General features: G+C 38.9%; 2 protein-coding genes across 3 annotated transcripts; one reads left to right on the top strand and one right to left on the bottom strand.

Annotated features, from left to right (window-relative positions):
- Positions 1–18,993, top strand: LOC118815878 (nuclear receptor coactivator 7). 2 transcript variants are annotated; one of them, XM_036582285.1, is made up of 16 exons: positions 1–587; positions 1,270–1,391; positions 5,176–5,360; positions 8,839–8,909; positions 9,733–9,840; positions 10,144–10,242; positions 10,410–10,535; positions 10,863–11,047; positions 11,594–12,384; positions 13,677–13,848; positions 13,939–14,086; positions 14,175–14,300; positions 15,692–15,844; positions 16,017–16,112; positions 16,513–16,586; positions 16,690–18,993. In XM_036582285.1, the coding sequence occupies exons 2-16, from the start codon at positions 1,354–1,356 to the stop codon at positions 16,823–16,825; spliced, it is 2,508 nt and encodes an 835-aa protein (XP_036438178.1). In that variant the 5' UTR covers positions 1–587; positions 1,270–1,353; the 3' UTR covers positions 16,826–18,993. The 2 variants fall into 2 exon arrangements, with proteins under 2 accessions (XP_036438178.1, XP_036438177.1); XM_036582284.1 differs by having other exon boundaries at positions 2–587; positions 11,561–12,384.
- On the bottom strand, positions 18,994–25,164 carry irf4l (interferon regulatory factor 4 like). Its single transcript, XM_036582286.1, has 8 exons — positions 24,991–25,164; positions 24,698–24,884; positions 24,213–24,298; positions 23,914–24,034; positions 23,542–23,649; positions 22,571–22,903; positions 21,382–21,485; positions 18,994–19,736 (listed from the first exon to the last, which is right to left on the bottom strand). Exons 1-8 carry the CDS (start codon positions 25,162–25,164, stop codon positions 19,482–19,484), a joined length of 1,368 nt encoding a protein of 455 aa, XP_036438179.1. The 3' UTR covers positions 18,994–19,481.
- Positions 25,165–25,487: the final 323 nt, after the last annotated feature.

The raw sequence follows: 25,487 nt of genomic DNA, 5'->3' as shown, positions 1-25,487 counted from the left end.
TAAAGATGTAGGAAATTGTTGTCAAACTGTTTCACATTATCATTATGCATGGGTGTTTTGTTAAATGTGTTCTAGCAAAATGGAGAAAACTCCAAAACACAATGTTCTTTTGGACAAAATTAAAAAACAGACTCCTCTTTGCATTGACATTACGTAATGAGATTTGCTTAGCTGGTGTACAATATGTGTACGGAACGTCAACGTGAGAGGTGGAGCATGAATAATCGGGCCTATCAGCAAATGCGCGTATAAATAAACGTTGTTGGCAAACCTACACTGCCCGCTACGGTGCTTGACTGCGTTACACCTGGCTATGGGTTAGCTATTATATAAACCAGCTACTGACGGCGTGCTAACACTGTAGCATCTGGTTAAATATTGTGTGGACTTTATTCCAGACCGTTTTTGCAGAAACATCCTTCTGGCGCCACGAAAAACTACGAATAGCGACGACGGGTGGTGCTAAACCAACGGAAATAAAAGACATCGCTAACCAGCCAGCCAACGTCTGACGGGCTTCGGGTAAAAGTGCTGTCGTTGCTGCTGATGATGATGGTAGTATGACACTACAAGATGTAGCTTTATAGGTGAGTTTGTCATTGTTGATGTTTATTAAAACGACAACCGTTAACTAGCTAGCATAGCAAGCTAAGGAACAGGTCAACGAGGAACGCACTTTCTAGATTTCTCTTTTGCATTAATTTCCATGAACATAGTGAGTGTGTTGTTTAATTCTTGGCTGCCTAGCAGCTAACCTAAAGCCATTGTCTATTAAGCTAACGTTAACGTGGGTTTGATGAAAACCAAGATATCTAGCTTTCTTGTGAACATCAGCTAACAGTTAGGTTAGCTTTTAACATTGTAGTCTTTTGTGAACATGGGCAATTATCATGATAGTAGATATGACGTTAACACGATTGTTTACGTTTTGCTGGCTTTTGGCTGGGCTAATCGAACATTTTTCGTAGCTAGTCAACAGAATGGTCTGTAATGTGATTATAAAGAGGATGCTGCGGAGGTGTTCATTAAAACAAGCAATCCAAGCCCTTTGTCTAAATTGTCGTTCAAACGAGATTCTGTAGCTAGCTTTTCCACATACATAGCTACATGTCCTAATTGGTCTGCTAAGGTTTGAGGGGGTGCGAACTGTAATAATGTTTAAGATCCGTATTACCCCTAAGCTGCTTGTTGTAACAAACTTTGCATGAGCCACTGACCCATGTACTGCCTGGAGATGATATTTATCTCGTGCACGTTTTCTTTTTGTAGGAAAGGGGTCAGGACTTCTTCTGAACCAGGAACCTGGAGTTTCCTGCCTGCCTGCGTGTGTCTTGACACCTTTTGCCCACCACAATGGAGAAAAAGGAGAAGAGGCCTGGCTATTTTGCCAGGTACATTAACCGAAATAAAAGGCTGTGAGAGAAATGGACAAAGGTTCAGGCAAATAATAAGCAAAAAAACGCAGAATTTAACAGTGTGCTTAATATGTGAAATGGTTTCAGTCACAGTAAACAGTGCTTCGGCATAAAATATTGTTGTGGAGTGATTATAGAGTAATAGCATTGTCATGCAGAACCAGGATATTGGAATTAGATTGTATACTTTAAGGGCCTTTGACAAGTCTTTAAGCAAACTGACTGTGGTGGAATCTTGTCACATGAGCTGTTCTTTAGCATGATGCATTCTTTTTTTGATGTACTGTATTGTATGCCAAGCATAATAGTCATAATAGGCTGACATGGATTCTTTATTGGGAGACAGGGAAAATTTGAAAGTGGGTCAGGTAAATGTAGAAGAAGCCGAGCTACCTGCCTTTTTCCTTGATCAAACATCTGACTTAGTTTTACACTTGTTTTTTTCGTTTGCTGGCTCAGGTTTTACAGCTTCGTCTCATGCAGATATGATTTGTGTATGATGTAAATGTCACCAAGTCTCTCTTCTTATGAAAGCCTCATTCTTTACATAGTTACCTATGATTTCATAGGAGTGTTGTTCTACTTGTGGATTTTTCCTTTTTTTTGAAGGGGAAAAAAATAGCCACACCGTTCAATGTGTTATCAGGTACACAGCTAACATGGGCTGCCAAGTCTTCATTGGAAAACTTTCACTCATGCTTGCTGTAGCTTGCTTGCTCTCTCTCCCTGTCATGCGCTTGCTCGCTCTTTCCCATCTCTCTTGTGCAAGCTGGCTGTGGTACGTCCACACCCAGCTAATCGAAGTGCAGGAGAGGGGAAGCGGAGTCATGTTTGGACATCAGACCGGCAGCAGCTATGAGGGCAGCAGCAGCTGTGACAACAACAACCAGAGCAGTGGGACTTCAGGCAAAGACATAATCAGCAGTGCCTGTCACAGTGCTGGCAAAAGCAGTGCCAGTAGTTCTGCAGTGGGAGTTCCCCAGCTCATCGGTCTGTTTTTGAGGTTTAAAAGCTCCACTGAACACAGTACATTCGACTGGTGAGATGATTGTGTGGCCTGTGTGTCTTGAGGGAGTGTGTGAGTGTTCTTCTTTCATTCTGCACTGCCTAACATCCTTGTGCCTTATATGGGTAATGAACATTTTCGAGAACAATACTTCTGGCATGTGGATGTGTATGCAGAAGACATTGTAGATATTTCTAGAAGGCTTGCAGAAACTGTATTTGTGGGTTCTAGAGTGGAAGCTTGAGAATAATGCTAAAAAAGTGCTTATTAACATAGAGTACATAGGCATCTGTCTTGGTCTATAACCTCTCTAATTGTCTTTTGCATTTGTTGGCCAGGGTCAAATTATACTTTTTTTGGTTAAAAGATCCATTTGCCTTTTAAAGTGATGATATTATGTTCCTTCAGTGCATAGGCATATACTTAAGGATAGTTGAATCAAGATAAAGACTGAACTAAGACTAAACAATATGGTTGATGCTTTACATTTTTAGGGCTGCTCTGATATGGGAATTGTGGGCCAAAGCCAATATCCATTCTACATATCTGCCAATGCTGATACATATACATCTGTAAAATGTGGACATTGGGATGAGATGCTCCTGGACTACCATTACAGAGAAATGTAACACTTATTTGTATAGGGTTACAAATGCAGTAAAATGAACAAAATGCAGACATTTTAGCACAGCAGCTCAGCATTTCCTAAGCATTCTGCTCTTCTTAAGTACAACACGAAACATCTGTCCAATGCCGATAATATTTTAAAGCAAATATTTGAATACTGATGTGATTCCGATATCTTCTTGCATCTCTACAGGTTTCTGTGATTTAAATATTGTGATATTTAAAAATTAATAATAGATTAAAAACTTTACCTAGATAACTATTCTTAAATGAAGAATGTTATTTTCCTGTAATTTACTTACTTATTGTGCCGCAGACTACACAAACATTGTATGTTTAAATCCACAGAACATCTCTGGAACCTATCAGCACTTTATATGCAAATACTGGGAAAGGGCAAAGGAACTTAAACAAATATTCTCTGAGCTAGTGGACGTGTTGCGTCACTTCGTGCGTCCAAAAATTTGAAACCTTTGTTTTTAATGAAAGTATGCACACTGGCATCAACATGCAGCGGTGCTAGTGACTCCGGCAGCCAGTCTTTTAGGTAAACAGACAAATGCTAATGCTAACTTACCTCAGCTAAAGTTACTATCCCAGCCTTTTTCAGCTCCTATCTTTCAGCTCGAAAACGACCAGTGTATAAAGGTAGTAAATGGGTGTAGCAAATGAGGTAGTAAACAGACGCCGAGCATGATAAGTGATAAATGCTTTATTTCGTGAATGCTTTATTTTGTTCATTTTATACGAGTAGAGTGTAAAAATGAACCTAGTTTTATGGGCTCCCCTGCCAGCATTCTCTAGCAGCACTCTGCTACGTGACGCTACGCTACTTGACGCGGCTCGTATGGTGTGCAGTGACCTTTACAATTTTAATGTTGACTTCATACACAAAAGACAGAAAACGGGTCTAGTCAGTCCTGCCGCCATTTTTAAAATGGAAAGTTTTATTTGTCTATAGGCAAATTAGAGTTCATTGTTTTAGAAATATAACATTACCAAAATAGTACAGTTACTGTGGCCCAAAAAAATCATGATGCATATTGAACCGTGGGCCCAATCTATTGTTGCATCCCTAGTCTACAGGGGGAGATAAAGGCCATAGTTCAGTGTTCTGGTTAGGGTTAACTGGCATAATATTTCAGTTATATTACTGCATATTTCCGATTGCAGTATAGCTTCTGGTATATTTACAACATGTCAGAGTGATCAGACTTCATGACGCACGGTATAACGTTGAGTGATGAGTTAGAGGCGTATTGCATATTGCGATATCAGTATTGTCATGATAATGATTAACATATGATACACTGTGCAGTCCTGGACTGAACTTATTGGACATTTGACATCATCCATTTGATTTGAGATCAGCCTGTAGCCTTGGCTAAACTAGGCTTTTTAGCATTGTGATAAGTGATATTGAATATTAGTATTTGGCTTGCTTCTACTCATTGTGTTCAGAGCCAGCAGGTGCTTTTGATTAGTGCATTCCACACACAGGAATTTCCCTGCTAGACTACCTCAGCTGTGTAATGTTTTGCCACTGACTGTACTGAAATCTTTAGCAGATGTGCGTTGGTGCATTGTTGTTTGAGAGCAGTCAGTGCAGTGACTGTTGCTCTGTCTCCAGCTTTATCGATTGACATCCCTCTCACTCCATTAGAGAGCTCATTGCACCCCTCCTTTCTGTTTCTCCCTTCCTTGCTCTCCACTTCATCACTGTTTGCATTCCCATACATGTGATACAAAATGTCCATTATTTATTTATCCAATTTTCTGACTCATCTTATTTTCCAACTCTTCATCTGATTTCTTCGCTGGCATAAATCCATCTGTGAGCTGAACTGCAGTGCAATTAGAGCCAGGCTCAGCCATATTGGCTCCCTGTGCTTCAGCTTTGCTTCTCTTAGAGGTCTGTCAATAAAGTGGAGAGAAACTCCCACTTTTGCCATAATAAGTATAATAAGGATGATGTGAAATATTTTGTGGAAAGAGGAACTGTGTTTCTGTGGTCAGTGTAAACTGCCTTGGCTGAAGCAGAACAGCACATCATTGGAAAGCTCACTATTCCTATTTAAGCTGAAGTTTAAAGTGATGCACATTGTCATGTCATTGTGCGACTCTCAGGCTGAAGAAGAGGCGACAACTGAAACAGAGCCAATCGGAGAAAGCTGTGACTGAGGAGAACCATTCAGATCCAGAGTCAAAGGGACCAATCATCTGCGCACCCGCCCCCACTGAACAGCTTCAGGAGAAGAACCTAGAAGGAGAGAAGTGCAGCAAAACTGAGAGGACTCTGAGTGAAGGTTCAGGTAAGACATTTATGCTGCAGATAACTGCGGGCGAGCTTCTCATGGAAATTCCAGGAGTGATATGAAGCAGAACTATGGTGGCAACCAGTCGACTTCATTTGTATAAACTATTTGATAACTGGAGCAGTGGACAGAGGTGGCACAGTATCATTTCCTGTGTCAGCTGATGTTTCTAAGCTCTTCAGAGATAGGTGCCATGTTACTTTGGGCCACATTAACGACTGGGAAATGAGGAAATGTCATCTAGATCATTACACCATTGTAGGAAATCTTCCATAGTCACACACACACACACACACACACACACATTCATACGTATATATAACACAAACATAAACCCTCAAAAACTCCTGAACAGGCAATAATGACTGTGTTAGCAGGTGAAGGATCGAGTGCTGTTCGTACAGGAAGTTGCATAACCGAACTGTGACAGATTTGCAATATTATGCCTATGCTGTTACTCCATAGGATCTAGATTACCCTGCAGTTTAGCTCAAATCCTAATTTAACATACTTGATGTTTAAGATAACAGCATACATTCTCATACTACGGTGTAAAATAAACAATAATATACAATAAAGTAAACTGGTCCATAACACTTGTCTCATTATGCTTGAACCATACCCCATCAAAGTTCTCATAATTTTTCCAGTTTGTGTATGCATGTATGTGCAGTAACAAACAATCAGGCATTAGTGTTGTGCACATATGCATATATAAAACATAAGTAAATGAGAAAAATAAATAATGGCGAGAACTTATATTTACACTGGGCTGTTGGCAGTGACGTACCATGTGGGTTTCCTTGCTGACCACCCATTGGCTGTATGCATATTAGAACACGGCCTGTCATTGGTAGACATCAAAGCAGTGGACATGCCACTGATTTTAGGGGTATGCCACAAATACCTTAGGACATCCCAAACTTCGTTTGAGAATGAAGCATGGGGAAAGTCGCTAGCCGGTCACAGAGCGGTTCTAGGTTGCTGTTGTTACTAACCTTCATGAAGCTTTGAGAATCTGGGCTCGGGGTAGTAGCACCCAGGCACCCAGATCTAATTTCTAGCATGTGGTTGCTTTAAGACTACTTTTAAGGAAAGTAAGTTTTCCCTTAAAACGTCCTCATAACAGAGCAGTAAAATGGTTAATGATGCATCTGTGTTGCTTGTTATTCATACTGTTATTCAGTATTGTAGTGTATAAAAAAATGTGAGATTTATTGTAGCGTTGCATTTTGACATTGGCTGTTTATTTAACCTGAGCTGTATCTAATAGACAGCATGCTCTTTGTGTGTGTTTGTTGAAGCCAGTGGAAGCTCAACCCAATAAAACCCTGTTGAAGCTGGACTTTAGTGAGAGTTAAGATTCAGATACATGCTATTTTAGTGGAGCAAAGATCATTGTTTATTGGACAACAGGCATTAACAACATAAATTTGGGTCCTGTCTGGATGCCAGGCTGCACTGGGAGTCAATTAGTCTCGCAGGTGCTTTTTTGCATGTGAAAATTGTCATGCATTTACTATACTTGAAGCTTTTACTAATGTAAGTTCATCCTCCTCAAAACCTTCTGTACATGTCAATTTGTGGAGCTCTCAAAGGGACTGGGTATTGTAATAAAATGCTGGTACACTGTAATGCACATGACAGACATTGACTCATGCTTAAAATAGTCTTTGAATGAATACTTGCTCAAAAAGTGTTCTTGAACTTGGTGGTTTTTATGGACTTTTGCCATCATTATTGGGAAATTGTATTGTAAATAAATAGTAAATATAGATTTCTCTGCTGGTTGATTTTTATTTGCCAAGTTAAATGTTACCAGTGAGGCATTTAGTAGCTTTTGTGTGTAATTTAGCAGCTATACTAATATACTAGCTATACTAATATACCAGTCCTGTGTGCTTTTACAGGGTTAAAATGTTTAAAAAGGCACACAATAATTCTGTGTAGTTAATTACATTATTTAGAACTAGAATAAAATAATTTATCATTTTATAATTTCTTATTATGCAAAAAATATTCCAAAAATGCGGACTAAAGCATCTAAAATACTTTTTGGTGTCAAGTTTATAATATTTAAATCTATATTCATCCACTACTATCAAATATAAAATAACATTAGATTCTAATATGACAAGTAATACAAAGTTTTACACAATAATTTGAGTACTAGATTATGCCATTCATCATCGCCATCTGTGCTCTCAGAAAGCATCATCTGCCACGGTGTTCTAGTAGTTGAGATACTAGCTAGAATAATATAGCTAGCATAATAATATTTGATAGCTTTGCCTTTAAAACTGTGAGGGGATCTCAGTACGTATCATTAGACATTATTACATGCCTTGTAATAGGTCCTGTAGTTGCACTTCAACTTTGTTTTTTATTATGTTGATTTCCCCATTGTCATCAGTGCAAAGTGGTTTGATATCTCCTTTTTATTTAAGTCATGGCCATGTCCTTCTGTCTTTGCATGCATGGAGTGTTTGTGTTTGCACACAGCTGCAGAAGCTTATCACACAGCTTATTGAACTGCACCACAGCAGGCCTCTGTACACAAAACATGATCTGGGGCTGAGCTAGCCAGAAATTACAGTAATATTACTGAATGACTGCCATTAAAACGCTTATGGTTTGGAAACAGACAATTAGGGCTATGTTGATGTGTCTGCCTGCATTTGCTTGAACCTGTAAAAAGCCATAGACTAAAGAAGTTGTTTAGTGTTTATGCCTGACCTGTTGCAATTAGATCCACACCTAATCAGCACCTTTTAAAGGAAATAAGCTGTTTAAATTAAACACAAGTAATTGCTTAAAATGAATAGGTGGTAAACAGTTGTTTAATTATAATACAGTGTTTTAACCAAGCATATAGGTCTACATGTTTACAATAATCTTGTTTTGGCCTCCTTTCACTTCCTGTTTCACTTGAATTAAAAAAAAACAGTAACGTATCATGCATGTAAATTCCTTTTGTCTTGCACGTTATGGGGAAAACCAAAAAACTTGAAAAGCAAAAGAGACAGTTGTTTACATTTCAACTCAGGCAAGCTAGACAAGCTTAACATGCCTTATGTTCAGGTTAGTAGTGTTATGACTTGTAGGAAATCATGCATATGAATAATATTGAAGTGCTCTCCATGCTTACATGTTGTTTTAATGCTCCATGACCATTATTATCCATAGTAGAAAATACAATTTTTTTTCCTGGCCAAAGCAGATTATTGCAGCAGCTGTTAGAAAAGGAAAAAGGCCAAAGATTGTAAAAGAAATGTTATGTGGAACCTTAATGTGATATATTTAAAAATAAATAAATAAATAAATAATTTGTAGTAGGTAATTTCGTTTAGCCTGTATGTCCCTGTGCCTCATTAAACCCTGAAGTTTACTAAAATATGGGTGTATGTTCGTTTGAACCATTTTAACAGGGCTTATTTGTTAATGCTGGCTGCTCTTCTTTTTTTTTTTTCTTCAGAAAGTGAATGCAAATCCAATGGCCAGGCGAAGAAAGAGAAGAGAAAGCCTCCAGGCACGATAGAGTACACAGTAAGTAAATATTCTTTTTTGTTTTGGACATGGACATGTTCTTTACCAAGACAGGAAAGCTGTCTGTTTTTAGAATTATTTGTTTATGTAACTATGTTTTATTCCATTCCAAGCAACATGTTTACATTTCAGAAAAACATGTTTGAGAGGAAAAAACAGAGAAGGAGCCAAAATAAGAGGGACTGATGTTCAGACTGCGGTGGGATACTTCCAGAATCAGATTGTACAGACCGAGCATAGAGAAAGCGAAGTCAGTTAAAAAAAAAAAACACTGCTATTTTCATTACAAAGCGATACGTATAAGGCATAGATGCTCAGGACTAGCTTTCTCTCTAACCTATTGTAACTAGCAAAGATACTTTCTCTGGATAGACAAAGCACTTTTTGTAAGTTGCTCTGGATAAGAGCGTCTGCTAAATGCTGTAAATGTAAAATGTAAAATGGATGCATGGGTACACGAGACGCCAGTATGCCAACAATAAAAACTCCTATTCAGGTATTTGTGCTTCATCCCAGGAAGACGAATTCTGCCTGCACTGAATAATGTTGCCTTCAATCAGTTGCTGTAGCCTTTCAGCAACATTTGCATCAGTCCTTGTAATCCTTATTTATTGTAAAATTAGGCAACAGCTCAAGGTTAATAGTCCACTAAGTCATCTTCTTAGCTACTTCGTACTTTAGCCTCACTTTGCTTTTCAAGCATTGCTCTGATTCCTGATTGCCATCTTGAAATCCAAACACTGTTATTTCCAAACAAGCCTGACTAATGATTAGCTTAACAACATTTTTTGTTAATATTTTCTATAAAAATGTGTGTCTACAGGTGGGCCCTAATGACACCTTGAACGGTATTGCACTAAAGTTTAACATCACCCCAAATAAACTTGTGCAGCTGAACCGCCTCTTCTCTCGCAGTGTGGTCCCTGGTCAGGTGAGTTTTCTGTGCAAGTCCTGGATTTACAAAAGACTCTTGGCACTTTACCTCTTGCTGTATCTCTGTCCTTTCTTCAAAATTCCCAATGTTGCAAGGTCATAGCATAAGCATTATAGCCTTATGACAAAAATACAAACACAGATGCTGGGTCACACTCATTCATTCTTTCTGACTATCCTTCACATTCAGATTACGATTACTGTGATACTGGTTTTTTGGCATCTCAGTTCCTCCATATGGTGACAGACCTGATATGGTGATCAGATCTCTTCCATGAATTTTTTATTTTTTTTTGTACAGAAACTCTTTGTTCCTGATGTAGGCCAGTCAGAAACTGGCTCCTCAGACAACACTTCCTCTGATTCAGTCAACAAAACGGCATCGCAGAAAGATTTACAGGTATAAGAGCTTAGTTCTTCAGAAGCATTTATGCAGGGCATGTTATCTTAATTTACTTTGTTTGCTGTTGAATACTTTGCCAGCAGGCATTTGCCATTTTTACATCATCTTCTTTAATCTTCTTCAAAATTTATTAGTAATCAGCATTCTTGCTGTATGTTATGTAGAATGGCAAATCTAGCTGCAGATCTGGGACACAGCGGCATCGGGAACTCTCTCCACCCTCAGAGGACGAGAGTCCTGCTACTGTCAAATTCCTCAAGATGAGCTGCAAGTACTTCACTGATGGCATGGTGAGAAGCCAGACTCAAGGTTTTAAAAATTAGATAGTTATACTTAATCCAAGCAGACAGCATAAGAGGGTCAGTTGTGTCTTCAAATAATCTCCAGCCATAACTTGAATAGCTTTCTGTGACCTCATCTAGTAAACTGCAGTGGCCTGATCTTGGATGATATGAAGCCTTTGCTGATGTTCCTCAAACATGACCCTCCTTATGCAGCCCTGCTGTAAATCCTAACTGTATTTGCTTTGCTTTATTTTGATTATTCAAAATCTCAACTAACATAGTGGAGCTGGGATTTGAACTAGAAATTTCACTGCTTTCTTGCTCGTTTTACAGGGAGTAGTGGGTGGTGTGATGATTGTGACGCCCAACAACATCATGTTTGACCCACACAAGTCGGATCCTCTGGTCATTGAGCATGGATGTGAGGAGTACGGACTCATCTGCCCCATGGAAGAGGTGCTCTCTGTGGCTCTGTATGACGACGTGTCCCGCATGAAGCTCAAAGACGCATTGCCATCGTAAGCAGCAACTGCTTCTCTGACTGTTCTAGCTTCCTTCATCCATTCTGCCTGTTTCATGTACTGCAGTGTTTATAATGTCAAGCAATATTTAGCGGATAATTATGTACTATGCAGTAGGCTTTGGTCACTTTGCCAAGCATATTACTGTCAGTCTCCTCTGTTTCATTTATTCATATTTCCATTCCCCCCTTTTCCTTGCTATAACCTCTTTTAATAATTACGACTACACATGCATTTTACTACATATTGTGGTTCTTTTATGTTTTTTTTTTTATTTTATTTTAGTATATCAATTTATTCTTTTTTCTTATTAATTTATGTTGTTTACATCTTTGTCATTAGTTTTACTTTATTTTTTCCTAAGTTTATTACATTTTGCTTTAGTTTTCCTAAGTTTGCAATTTGGTTTTCCTGAGTTTGTCCTTCATTTTTAAGTTCTCTTGTTTTGGTTTTTTTCTCTCTTTAATGTTCCCTATCACCTTCACATGATGACAACTGTTTCCACGGTAGCGACATGCCTCAGGAAATGTGTCCATTATACAGGCCAGGTGAATGGGTGGAGCTTCCATCCGAACATGACCTGAACCCATTCAGCCGCTACGAGGCCCTTGGGCAACCTAACCGTCCAATCGTATTAGACGACATTGAGACGACAGTTTCAGAGACAGCAGAATGCCACCCTGCCGACAAGTCGCCATCGGACGAAGGATTTACTGAACTGGAGCTTGTGCAGAATGACTCTGGAACAGAGAACGGAAGTGCAGAGATGTCTCACAACAAGCAGAAAACTGCCAACATCACTTGCCTCAGCCTGGAGGGGGCATCATTGCAGGAGGTGAGTGACTCTGAGGAGGCAAAGGTGGTAATATGGCCCCCCTCAGATGAAACGGTGAAGGCTGTGAGGTCATGTGACAAAGACCAAGAAGAGGAGGAGGAGGAGGACGAAGGACTTCATAATCGTTCCACGGATGAAAATGTGGAGACAGATGGGAACAAACCCAGCACACTGCATGGTGGAACAGAGCTTAATGAAAATGGACACATAATTACTACATCAGATGAGGTGAAAGATACAAAAAAGACTGGGATGCAGATTCCTACTCTTGAATCTTCTCAGATGGAAGTAGCAGCTGGGGACCACATGGGATTGGTAAGCCCTGGCAATATCGCTGAAGAGAATTGTAGTTCTTCTGGACCACGCCATGAAGAGGACAAGGAGACAATCAAGGGACCAAACTCAGAGCAAGAGCTGTCAGAGAGGGAGAAAGAAAGACAAACAAATGAAGCAGAGATGAAGTCATGGCTGCTGAAAAGGATGCAGGGACCAATCGAAGGTAAGCAGCTCATGAAAAGGCCACTGAATGTTACGATGCTTCTCACCAACTATATTTGATAAAATACAAATTATAGCTTTTACTGCCAGAAACTGTTATAAACGAGATAGTAGGAGATGTATAGAACAGCCAGAGCTCTCTTCACTCGGCACAGACTGACACTCACAGGAAAAACAAACACAGTCAGAGACACTTGCATGACACTGAAAACATTGCCTTCTAGTCACAGGTAATTTGATTAAGGGGATTTTTTTCTCTCCCTCTGTAATTAGTCACAGTCTGGTCTTTCTCAATTGGATATGGTCGAAGTCCTTATGGTTAAGTTTGTCCACTTGGCAGTAGTTTTGCCAAAGCCCCTAGGCAGTAATTTCATTTGATTTTTTTTAAATAACAGACAATAATATCTATGGTTGTTGGCTCAAATCATACATTTTTTTATTTTTTTTATTTATTTTTTTTTCTTGGTTCTTTTGTAGCGTATCTTCACAAGGGCGGGGAGGGTGCTTTTTAACGCTTTAAAAGCATTTTTTTGTTTGTTTTGTTTTTGTGGGGGTTTTTTTCTTTAATTAATAATTAATGCACAATGTCCTGTTATACAAGCAATATCTTGAGCTTTACAAGCGATCCCACCTGTATTTCAATAAGTGAAGTCTTCAGTCTCTTTCTCTGATAATGTCTCCATGAGTAGAAAATAGTTTGTGAGACTGACTTGATGTTGTTCTTTGATTTTAATGGTTGATGCCTTTTATAACAAAAGTAAAGACAGATAAAAATTACAGATGGTACCAATAGGCAGATGTCATCAGAAAATTCTGGATTGGATGTCAGAGGAAAAAGAATTATGAATTCGATCCAATCCTGTAACAAATCTATCCTGAAATAGCGTGCACACACACATTTTGTGATGTCATATTTGAATAGTCTGAGTGTGATGGCTTACTTTTAGATGCTGTCTGTGCGGGGCAATATGTTGATATTTATTGTTACCGTGATAAATTGTCATGTCACAGTGTGTTTTCCTTGAGTATGTTGTGCATATATTGTCAGAACATTGACAGCTGCATGTTTCATTCCATAGAGAGCACAGTTAGGCCAGTTTAGCTGGATTTGGTGCATATGAAATGTTGACTAAAACCCTTTCTATTCACAGCTTTTGATAGAATTTTTAAAATTGTGGTTATTTTGTCTGTTCCATGTCAGACATCAGAAAAAAAAATTTACTTCAATTTAAAATGGCTTATTTTAAAACGTGTAGCATCACTTTTTAAATCAAACATGTGTCCTCTTGGCAGACATGCTACTTTCCACAGAGGAGAAGAGCAAGAATCCACCCATGTTTCTCTGCTTCAGAGTGGGGAAACCCATGAGGAAATCTTTTGCTGTTGGTCGGACCTCTAGTCCTGCCCACCCATTTGGAGGCAGGGGAAAGCAACCAGAGTACTGGTTTGCAGTACCACAGGAAAGGTAAATTTTTGTGTTTGTGTATATGTGTGATTATTTACTTTGTCTTTCAAATTTGAATGTCTTTTAACTGAGCTGTTCTGATTTTTTTAGAGTGGACCACCTTTACTCATTCTTCATCCAGTGGTCTCCTGATGCATATGGAAAAGATGCACAGGAGCAGGGCTTCGTGGTTGTAGAGAAAGATGAGCTTAATATGATAGATAACTTCTTCAGTGACCCAGTACCACGAAGCTGGGAGGTGAATGGATGTGACTTCTGCATCATATGGGTGTTATTGGTTCCCCTTTTTTTGTTGGATATTACATGTCATTTAAATGTTCCCTCAGATTATCACAATCAATGAAGCAAAGAGGAGGCAGAGCTTTGGCAGCTTTGAGGATGAGGAGCCTCTGGACTTGCTGCCTATCCTGATGGACCCCAGCACACTACTTGAGGACACACACATCGAAAAGGTTTTAAAGAAGCACTTGTAGACTTCAGCTTACACTGCTGTCAATACATTTTAGAATTTCAGTTTATTATTCTTTTATTAAGTATGTAACGCAGTGGTTTAGTTGACAGGGACTCATGATTGATAACTCCTTCAGTGACCCAGTACTACGAAACTGGGAGGTGAATGGATATGAATTTAGACTTCTGAATCTTATGGGTGTTATTGGTGTTAAGGTACTGTAGGGGGAGCTGTAGCTCAGTTCTTGCAGCAGTAGTCACAGTAGGGGGGAAAAAAGAACACTTCTCAAACAGATTGGAATTTGATGCTTAGGAAAACTGACTTTACCTGAACCATTGTGCTGTGTCTGTGTAACTCTAATCGCACTTAAACTTGATAAGAGCATGAGATTCTAGCTGTATGCCATTTTGGGTGTTTGTTGGTTGTTAGCTGCCTTACTAGCTAATACAGTATTATTACTAGCACCTACTCTGCACTTGTGGAAAAAGTGATTGCCTAACATTTATTTTTTTTATTACATTTTTTTTTCTGTGGCTGTTTAGAGTAGGGCTATGAAAACTTTGGTATTCATTCAGTGGTCTTGCAATACTGGAAAGGCTGTGTCTTTGTTTGTCTACATTAAACATATAAGGTCTTTCAAAATTATTATAAGCGTAATTCGTTTGTGCAAAATGCCATGATACATGCAAACTGTTTGTTTGCGGTAGGTTGAGAGGTGATTATAATCTATTATCTAAATATTTCTTATTCATTTTTTATGAAAATTTTTTTATTTTTAATGGAAAAAATGTTGTGCTAATTACTTTTACATCTTTCATAGTTTTTTCATAGAATTCCACAGTGCAACTAGAAGTCCTACACCAATAAGATTGAGAGCACTTTATTTTCCTAAATACTTCTCTGATCAGTATGAATTACTCTGAAAACATTTTTACATATCGGTCTTAAAGCCATCACAAATATTTACAGTTTTATTGCAAACTTCGTCACTGCCAACTCCCACCCCAAAAAAAAAAGTAAAACGAACTGAAAAGATCCCATACACAAAAGGAGAGTGCAAATGCTGCCTCAAATATCAAGAAAAGGTACTGCAAAATCAACCATTTTAGCCTGTAACACTCACAAAAAAGCTGCAAGATCCTAGTGGGACTGGTTTAGTTACAACTCTAGTTTAACACACAAGAACATAGTATTTATATAGCATAGAGAATGGGTGTTTTTGGTAGGATCGCAGCTAGATGTATGCTTATGGTTAGGTTTAGGCCTAACCAGCCGCATAAGATCATTGCTTAGTAAAATAATCTGCTGAACCATGAAGTATGATGTCTCTCAAAAATAGCCAAATGGGACTCGTTTGCTCATATTTATATGATGTTGTGTTGACCTCTAAAGCTGGCTGCTCGGCTTCCGGCCCGGGTTCAGGGCTATCCCTGGCGATTGGCCTACAGCACGGTGGTGCATGGAACCAGCCTGAAAACTCTGTACAGAAATCTAGGGGAGGTGGACTGCCCTGTGCTGCTGGTCATCAAAGACATGGACAACCAGGTATAAACGTAGACACAAAATAACTGAGACATAGCTTCTATTGCATGATAAGACCAGATACACAACTATATGTGTTCTGTTGAGTAGACACAGGTAATACAGTTGAACTGGTGGCAAGTTACAGTGAAACCTAATGCTGTTGCTATTTGTTTTGTTTGTATTCTTGCTGCAGGTTTTTGGAGCTTTTTCCACTCACCCGTTCAGAGTTAGTGAGCACTATTACGGCACAGGGGAGACCTTCCTCTACACTTTCAGCCCTGAAATTAAGGTGTGTTTATGTTATAGCTTCTTGTTGCCTCTACAGCAGCGTGACGTCTTCTGAAAAGTATTCCTTTGTACATCAACTTCTATTTGCAGTTTTTCAATTTATCTGATTGGTCTTTTTCACCTAGTTAGCTTTGTGGTAATCAGCTTTATGTAATGTAATGCACAGTGATTGAACATTTAAATTCAAAAACTGCCTTTCGAACAAGTTTATACAAAAATAATTTGTAAGGCTCACTTTTTTAATTCCAGTACACTAACTAGGTAGAACTACCTTCCTTTTACTGTGTCTTTGCAGTGAGAAAATCAAATGCAGTGCGCCAATGACATTACTTTTCATTAATGCCCATCATAACTTAATGACTGATCACTTAGGAGTACTAATGTCTATTTATTTTTGAAAGATGTTTTGCTGGACTGGAGAGAACTCCTACTTTGTGAAAGGAAACTTGGACTCTCTGCAGATAGGAGGTGGAGGGTAAGTTTAAATTCATATTAGGTTGGTAAAGTTGGTAACTTGGTCCAATTTATTAATTAATTAATAAACTCTGAGCTATTTAACCTCCATTGTGTCTTGCTAGGGGTCACCTTGGTCTGTGGCTAGACGCTGACCTGTATCATGGCACAACTTCCAAATGCTCTACCTTCAACAACCAACCGCTGTCATCACAACAGGACTTTACTATCCAAAACCTGGAGGTCTGGGCCTTTGAGTGAGCTTGTCTGCACGTATACGCAAACACATACATGGATATACCAGTACATCCACATACTGTGAGAAATACACAAACACTTGCATTCAGCTCATGGCATGTAATATAACAAGTCAAAACATGCTCTATGTAACGATTTTATCTCAATATAGGTGGCTGTTTGGATTTACACTGTTCCAGGTGGGCACTAATTTTGATGTAATAACTGTTAATTGTACAAGTTTACCAGTTGGTAATCAGATGTTTTTACTGTGGGTTAAACCAGGCTGTATTTGACTGCTTTATACATTTAAGCCTGGCCTAAGCTGCTGTGTTGGTCTGAGCTTGTTTAGACTTAAGGGAATGGTAAGAGAGAAGCAGGCTTCTGTCTGTGCCTCACTCAGACTGCCTTAATGTCGCACACCACCCTCACCTGTCCCAGCATGCAATAGTGTACACAAATGCTCTGCAAAAATATAACCACTGCTTAGAAGGCTGTGACAGCAGAGGCTATATGTGTCATGTTGCATTACTTTAGGAACGAGTTGAAATTTTGTGCAAAAATTCATTTGTAAAATCTTGTGGGTTAGCCAAGCAGGGATGATGCTGTTTACAGAAGGGAATTGAGGCCAGTGAAGCAGGAAATGTTGTGTTTTGGTTTTTTGTTGTTTTTTTTGTTTTGTTTTGTTTTGTTTTGTTTTGTTTTTGTTTTGTTTTTTTTGGCTCTGAAGACAGAGTGGCTTGACTGAAGGTGACTAGTAAGGATGCTGTCCATATGAAAGATTCCATTTGAGAAAAGGGAAGCAAGAAAACCATTGTCTTTGACCAAAGTGTTTCATGTAGTTTTCATGTAAATTTATTTTATTGTTTGTGTTTTTTATGTTTTGAAATTAAATCTTTTCTTTTTTAATGGAATGTTGAACATAATCCCTATATGTGAGAACTGTCACTTTTGGTTTTGTATGTTTTTGTGATTTGTTTGGTCAACATTGAGAGAGTGTGAAAGCACTTACTGGAAGTAATGTCAGTATTATATTGTGTCACTGTTAGCATTGCTCCCTATTTCACTGGTAGTGTTAGAGAGCTTTCACATATAGATTTCATACACAAATAGCAAAACCATTTCTGGGAAGGTGTCAAAGAGGTGTTAAATAGAAAAATGCTAGCCTTGCTGATGATGAGGATTGAAAGCTAACAGTGGCCAGCTGGCACTATTCTATAATGCTAACTAGTTTTCATCCATGGGTAGAAGGGCTGCACAATATGGACCATAAACCAATTACTACCTGTTGTGATTGCATATAGTTGAAGATTGGCCGGCAATGTTTGACCAAAATCATCGTTTTGATGGATCATGTAAATGCCTTGACTCTTCTGAACACCCTACTCTACACAATAAAACACTGTGATTGATAAGCTCATTTGCATTTCGCAGTGGAGTGCCAGTATCTTGATAACGATTAACAAACAGTGTATGTTGAAGCCCAAATGGTTAGCTTTGTTAGCATTTTTAGTTAAGAACTTATCCTATGACATGCCCTTTGCTCAAACAGATTTGCTTATTTCTGGCTATGAAATATTACATTTAAATGTAAGAAGCACCATTGCATTGGCACGTGTGAATGTTATACTGTTACTTCTTTTGACCATGTAAAATTGCAAATAGAAGCTAACATGTTGAAATGAAGTGTCGTTGAGCCTGTATCACTTGATTTTGCCAGGTTTGCAAGAGGGAGCCAAAGTGAAGTTGAAAATGGGGAGAGAAACAGATTTGTAAAGGGACAGTCTTTGTCACGTGGTTCATGATTGGGTCCTATCACTACAGTCCTATGTGTCTTTTTGTGGTTAGCTAGCCTATCGGTGTCTTGAGTCCTCCATTACCTTCGACTAACCTTCAGTTTACTCATTGTGCTTGGTCATTTCATTTCATTACAAGACAGCAGCGTGCACACTAACTACCCACTGGCTCATGTTAAACAGCCCTCTGTATGTTTAAATGCCCCATGTATAGGGGAAAAATTGTCTACAAAACATTTCACTTTAAATGTTCCAAAGAGTGTTTGTTTCTGTTAAGCTCTTTGAATCCAAAACTTATTGATGTCCAGTTCTATGTAGTTATCACCATTGAATGTTCTATTTATTGTTGCTATGTTGGAGTGAATTAAATAAAGAAATAAAGCGTAATGACACTCATTTATTTGTTGTTTGAATTTTATTTTTTGGTCTTGTTGATGGTATAATTCCAGAATAATGCTTAAACTGTTAAGGAAAAACAAAGTGTCAACAAACAAACTGATTGATATATGTAGACCTATGTTAATGCTAGTCTGAACACAGATTTCCACAAAGACTGAAAACATTTTTGCATTTTCTCAGTTGACTCCATGAGCCTTGGCAGAACATTACAACAGCAGTTAGATTTAATTTATTCAGACTTTTGTCACTGCTGTTTGCTTGCATCCTCAAATCACCTTGTTTGGGTTGTTTATAATGAACAAGAAAGAATAACGTTGCCAACTGCTGAGTTGCTGTTGCTAAGCTTCAGGAAACAGAAACGTTATAAAGCTGATATGAGTAATAAAGTAATAAGAGAGCTGAAAAATGTCTAATATCAGCAGATGGAAGTAAATAAAAACATTCTTTCTAGTACAAACTTTAAAAAAATCTTATGTATTCTAGTTCTATGAAACAAGTCTGCTCCTGTATTCAGTCAGGTCACTCTCCCTCTTGAGTGTACCCTGCTCTACAGACTGGGTGGAGAGAGGCCAGTCCTGCACAGTGTTGCCATGGGACTGATGGGGGCTGTTGGAGGGGTAGTCCAGCTGCTGGGGAGGCAGCTGGTCCCAGAACAGTGGTGTAAGCTCGTGAGCCCTCATGTGATTTGTGCTGCTTTGCTGGCAGAGGAGGAGCAGTTGGCGAGCAAATAATGGTTCCACCTGCGTGGGGAGAGAAAAAAAGTTGCTACTAATAGTCATGTTAGCACAGTGTTTCTCTAATTCAGGCAATGCGTGTTTCAGTCGTATCACAAGTTATCACATTAAAAGAAATAGTTTTGCAAAAAATCAAGTTTATTTGATTTTCTGCTTACCCTAAATGCAGTTGATCAGCCAAAATGTTTGGTGTGCAGATTTTGCTTCTTTAGTTTAGAATCTTCAGGGTTAAAGGTTGGTGCATTAGCAGTTATACCAGAGATAGTTAATGAGGAGCCTAGCCTCTTCCTATTTCCCCCGTTATATCAGAAACAGGACTGAAGAATTCCAGCGGGTGCCCGCGAGCAAGTTCTCAATAAATGGGGTGAATAGAGCTAAATGGCTAAAAATAAACAGTTAAAATAGTTTCTAATCACTTGCCCAGAACTTGCCTTAAATTTTAGAAAGTAGAAGCTTGTATTTCACAAAAAAAGCAAAGAAAACTTACCTGTATTTTTCTTAGTTTCTACAGCACATGGGCTTTTGGCAGCAGGACACTAGTATTACTGCTACTGAGTTCTGCTAGCAGAGCAGCTCATTGGCTGTTCGCACTCACTGACACGATGAACACTCATAAGGCACTGTTTTAAACTCCTACAACTTGAGTTCAAAAACACTCACAAGTATAACAGTGGTGTTAAAATGTTTTTTGCTGTTCTATGTTCAGGAAATGAATGTATTCTTTCCTAGTAAAATGTTTAAGCATTTATAAACTATGATTTTGCTGAAATACTCAATCTCAACCCAGTCATTTTGGACTTGCTCAGGAGCACCCTCTAGTGTTCGAAAAACCCAAAAGACAGAAATACAGAGTGGTAACTCTCCTCTCTACAAGTTCTCTTGTTATACATGAACTCCAGCATTTAAGCAATTTATTGTTAAAACTGTGTTTGAATGCTTATTAAAGCTTTATTTTACTGAAAAGCATTATTTTACTGTAAAGGAGGATATACTGTTTTATAAAAAAAAAATCTAATTCTACTGTGGAGCCACAAGGGGGCGGTAAAAGATCCATATGTGGCTCCGGAGCCACATGTTGCTGACCCCTGCCTTAGGTGTTACTGTGCTAACACTACATACCCCTGTAGTGACGTTTTTACACCCTGAGCTCCAGCCTCCTAAAGCTTAAAAGCGGAAAGGTATCGGAAAGCAGTAAGTGTGTACTTAAATGTGTAAAAAGGTCTATCCATGCCATTTTACTAAAACTGTTTTTTTTAAAACAAGTAGCTTTAGCGATGTAATCTGAAGCAAATATGAAGTTGTTTTTTGCAGTATTAGTGGAAACAATTTGTCAAAGTATTTGGGGTATTTGGGGAGGCTATTGACTTTTAGTGTTTGTTACCATTAGCCTAACAACTTCAGTTTTGATATAAAAAAGAAGCAAAATGTAGACACCAAACATGTCTTGGCTGATCAATCACATGTGGGGTAAGGAGAAAATCATGTACATTTTTCATATAACTAAACATGTAATAGGATTGCTAAAATGCTTAGAAATCTTGGTATTTTAACACTGGAAAATTACACTAGTTTCATTGAACAGTACTATAATTATTCAGTTCCTCAGTTCCAAATACTGGTTTATGCATTTCCAACTACATAGCAGCTATACCTGCACTGTTATGGGCCTCCTCTGGGTATTGTGGCACTCCTCAAAAAACAACAGCACCTGGAATCGGGGCAAAGGACGCGCCTGCAAATAACAGGCCTGTAGCTCTGAAAGAGAGAGAGAATGAGAATGGTCATGAATGCGAGAGGCCATTCTTCCTCTTTTTCTCTCATCTGCACACTGCTGGAATCTGGGGACTGCCACCTGAGCAGCAGAGCAGGGGACACAGTTGCGCTCTGGAAAGTCCAAGCTACGTTTGCATATCACCTAACAGTACTCCATCACCCTTCTGGGAGACAGAGGGTCAGTTGTTGTATGAGTAGTACTTTTTCCACTGAATTACAGAAGAAGTAATGAACAGTGTCTCTTTCTATATTTAGTATCTCTTTCTATATTTATTTATTTTACAATTAACATTGTTACTTAAAATATAACATACAAATGTATTGCATCCAGCCTGTCCCTTGCGTCAATTTTGTGTAAAATGCAAAAACCTGCATTTTTTGGCTCTTTTAAGTCCACTTATAATGTTTATCTGTCCACTTATAATGTATTTCACAAGCTGAAATACACATAATAAACTCTAAGGTTTGGACTGAACTCCGCAGTGACAGAAAATAAGCAGTAACATCACTCTTTAATGCTCCTAAAAAGGCCTACTTTTTTTTATAACATTTGTGTGGGTTTATGTACCAAAACAGTCATAACTCATTTTAACATGGCCATTTTCCAACCTCTCTTTAAAAGGCTGTTTTTGTTACTGTGGCTTTAAGATTAATATATGTAAATGGCCTCTGTTTTGATAGGTTGCCTTGTATAGCCTCTTATTCAAAAAGCAATTCACACTGAAGCACTCCTTATAACCCCAGGATGAATGGTCGGAGCTGAACACATAAATAATTGAAAATAAGCTTTTCTATATGTGGAATGTATGGACTATGGGTGAATGAAAAGATTTGAAAGTTTATGAACATCAAACTTACATTAAAAAAAAAAGTTTTCTATGAATTGTGCTATTTAAGCTGCTGTAGGCTGAATGGGAAGTCGCATGTAAAGCTTTTTGCAGTGTAGCTATACGCAGTGCTGATTGAACGGTACATTTTGAACCTTTAAAAATAATTACATCAAACTCTTAAAATTTTATTTTTCATTATATATGCCCTTTAAAAGATGTTTTTGTGATTGTGCTAACCTGCGATGAATAGCTGAGTGTCCAGAAGCTTGCTGGTGTGGTCTCTTTCCAGTTTGTTGGGCTTGTCAGTGTAGGGGGCGTGTGCTCCCTCCCAGTAGACCCTGGCGTTGCAAAGACGACGGGCACACAGGCCTTCTGGAGCCATCCAGATCAAAACACCACGCTCCAGCTCACTGCCCTCACAATGTGGAAGCGGCACCAGTTCTGGCCCTGCTGGGCCTCCGTAGGCCTGGTTCTCCTCATAGGGAGCCAGTCTGCAGCCCTCCACACTGAATACGGTCACGTCTCTGACCAGAGAATCTCCACTGAACACACATACCTGTAGCCTGGGGTCTAACACAGGCAGAGGGATTAGAATGTACATCATTTTACATATAGTATTAGTAAGCTCCAGATCACATTCCTTTTGACCTTACTTCGACTTGAGCTGGACTAGCTATTATGCTATCTAGCATACTTGCTTAAAACTGCAGACTGACCAACTGTTTCAAGTTGTTTTGCCTTTTAGCTTTAAACAGGTTTTTAGTACAGCGACACAACAATGCTCTGCCACATTAATAAAATCACTTCTGACAGTGAGTGAGTCTAATCTTAAATGCTGAGCAGATTCTCAGTGCTGTGTTGTTTCATTTTATGGTTATATTTTAAATTATGCAAGTATGGAGGTTCATAATGTCCATAAATAAGTGTCAGGCATCTGATATCTTTTTATCATTTAATGTCACCATTATGTTTTGTTTCTTTGATAGCGTACATTTAACTCCCTTATCTGTGCACTGGACAATGCTTCCATCTGCCATGTTTTGTAGCTACAGCTGGGCAAAAATGTATTCCACTCAGGCCAGTGTCCAGACGTTTATGCACATTCTGGTGATTTGATTACATTTTCGCATCAAGTCTTTTTTTATTATTCAATATGTCAGAAATAGCATTAAAATAAATGGACGGAAACCTAGCCCATGTGTGAGTACCTGAGAAAGCCAGAGCCTCTGCTGATCGTAAGCTTGAGTCTAAGTTAAAGGGGAGTGGAGGAGGGTCAAAGGCACTGCAGCTGTAAAAGGAGCCACTGATTTGGTAACCTACACCAACACAACACCAAAAATTTTCATAAACACAGACTGTCAATGTGAGACAAAAAACTTCACATTTACATTATGTGCAGATTACATAATAAATGGTTCAAAGTTACATGCAATAAAAAACTCTTTACACCAATTAACATTAAAATTTAGCATTAAAAAATTATATTTTTTTCTCATGAAAAGACATGATATGATGACGTTCATTAAATTAACGCTAGGAAAATGCTTGCACATGCACATAAGCACATATAGAGTCAGTACCATTGTCCCAGTGTGGAGCGTATGAGTTTTGGTTGTAAGAAGAATGGATGTCCGAAACGTGAGTCTGCTCTGGCAGGATGTCTCTCCAGCCTCTCTCAGCTGGAGACAGGAAGTTACACACCTGTGCCAAAAACACACTCCGCATCAGACTGGTATGGGTCAGTTTCTTAGACAGGGATTAAACCTAGTCATGAACTAAAGAGCCTTCTGAATGGAGATTTTCTCTGGAAAGGAATTTGTAGTCTAAGACTAAGCTTATTGAGCGGGAACAGAGAAGTGGTGCGTGAAGTGGAATTTACCTGACTTTGCAGAGGGGTGTATGGTGGGTACGCTGGGTAGCTGTGAGGGCTTGTGAGAGTGGAAGCGCTCTCATAGGACTTTGACCCTGAGATACAACAACAGGGAGGAGAAGCGATTTACGTGGTGAAAGGGATTCAGATACAACTATAAGATTACAGGGTAGAATGGCCGGCTTTCCACCTGAAAAGGTGCAGCAGTTAACATGCTGGTCATTGTCAAGCGCCAGAATGTAACTACTGCTGTACTATTTTAAGGTGGAACGGAAAATTCGAATTCGAATAAAAAGCTTACAACCAATCTACACAGCCAGAGAAACAAAAGCACGAAAAGCGTGCACGAAAGCTAACGCGCTAATGTGCGCTCGCGCGTCCGCCAAGGACTAAAAAACTGAAGAAAAAAAAGACAGGAAGAGAAACTGGATTAAAAATATTTTTTAAATGTAATGCTACCACGATAGAAATTCAAACAAAAGGAGCCGACCAACCTCTCTTAGTGCCCTCTGGAATCACCCGATAAACTTTGTACGGGTCTGATGTGTCCAACTGGCTTCTCTCCACCAGCTCCTCGAAGTCGTTGCTCTTGTTGAGCGCGCAGCGCAGGCGCGTTTTCCACGTGGGGGGGTCAGGCTTGTCGATGCCCTCGCGGTATTTTCCCTTAAACAGCGCCCAGGCCTGCAGGGGACGGGACCAGAGAGCACACAGGGCGATCAGGATACTTTCACCTGACTCGTTCCTCATCATTTCTCCACATTTCCTGCATTTCCTGCATATGACTCACCTTAAAGAGCGCAGCGTCCTCGTCCCTGTTGTAGTCCTGCTTGCCCGCGTGCTTCCACGGGATGCGGAACACGGTCTTGTCGCTGTCCTCCCACACCAGCCCCGGATATTTCCCCCCGTCCACCTGCTCGATCAGCCACTGCCGCAGCTTACCGTTCCCGCTTAGCCCCGACATGCTGCGATACCGTCCAGCTAACCCGCTATAACTGAGCAGAGAGGAAAAGGTAGAGTGGTAATCAGGAATTAATTAATACAGTTTATTATTATTATTATTATTATTATTGTTATTATTATTATTTAATAATTATAACAACAACAACTAATAATAATAATAATAATAATAATAATAATAATAATAGCAATAATAATAGCAATAATAAAATAATTTATTCATTTGTACGCATAAATATATTTTATTAATAAAACATTTTATTAATAAAAAAACTACAATTACTGTTACTAATAATAACATAAATAATTACATAAAAAGGGATTAGT

The sequence above is a fragment of the Colossoma macropomum genome, unplaced genomic scaffold (genome assembly GCF_904425465.1).
Source record: "Colossoma macropomum unplaced genomic scaffold, Colossoma_macropomum, whole genome shotgun sequence".
In the NCBI taxonomy this organism is placed as follows: domain Eukaryota; kingdom Metazoa; phylum Chordata; class Actinopteri; order Characiformes; family Serrasalmidae; genus Colossoma; species Colossoma macropomum.
The sequence above is the reverse complement of the archived record's forward strand: the minus strand, read 5'-3'. Positions and strand labels throughout refer to the sequence as shown.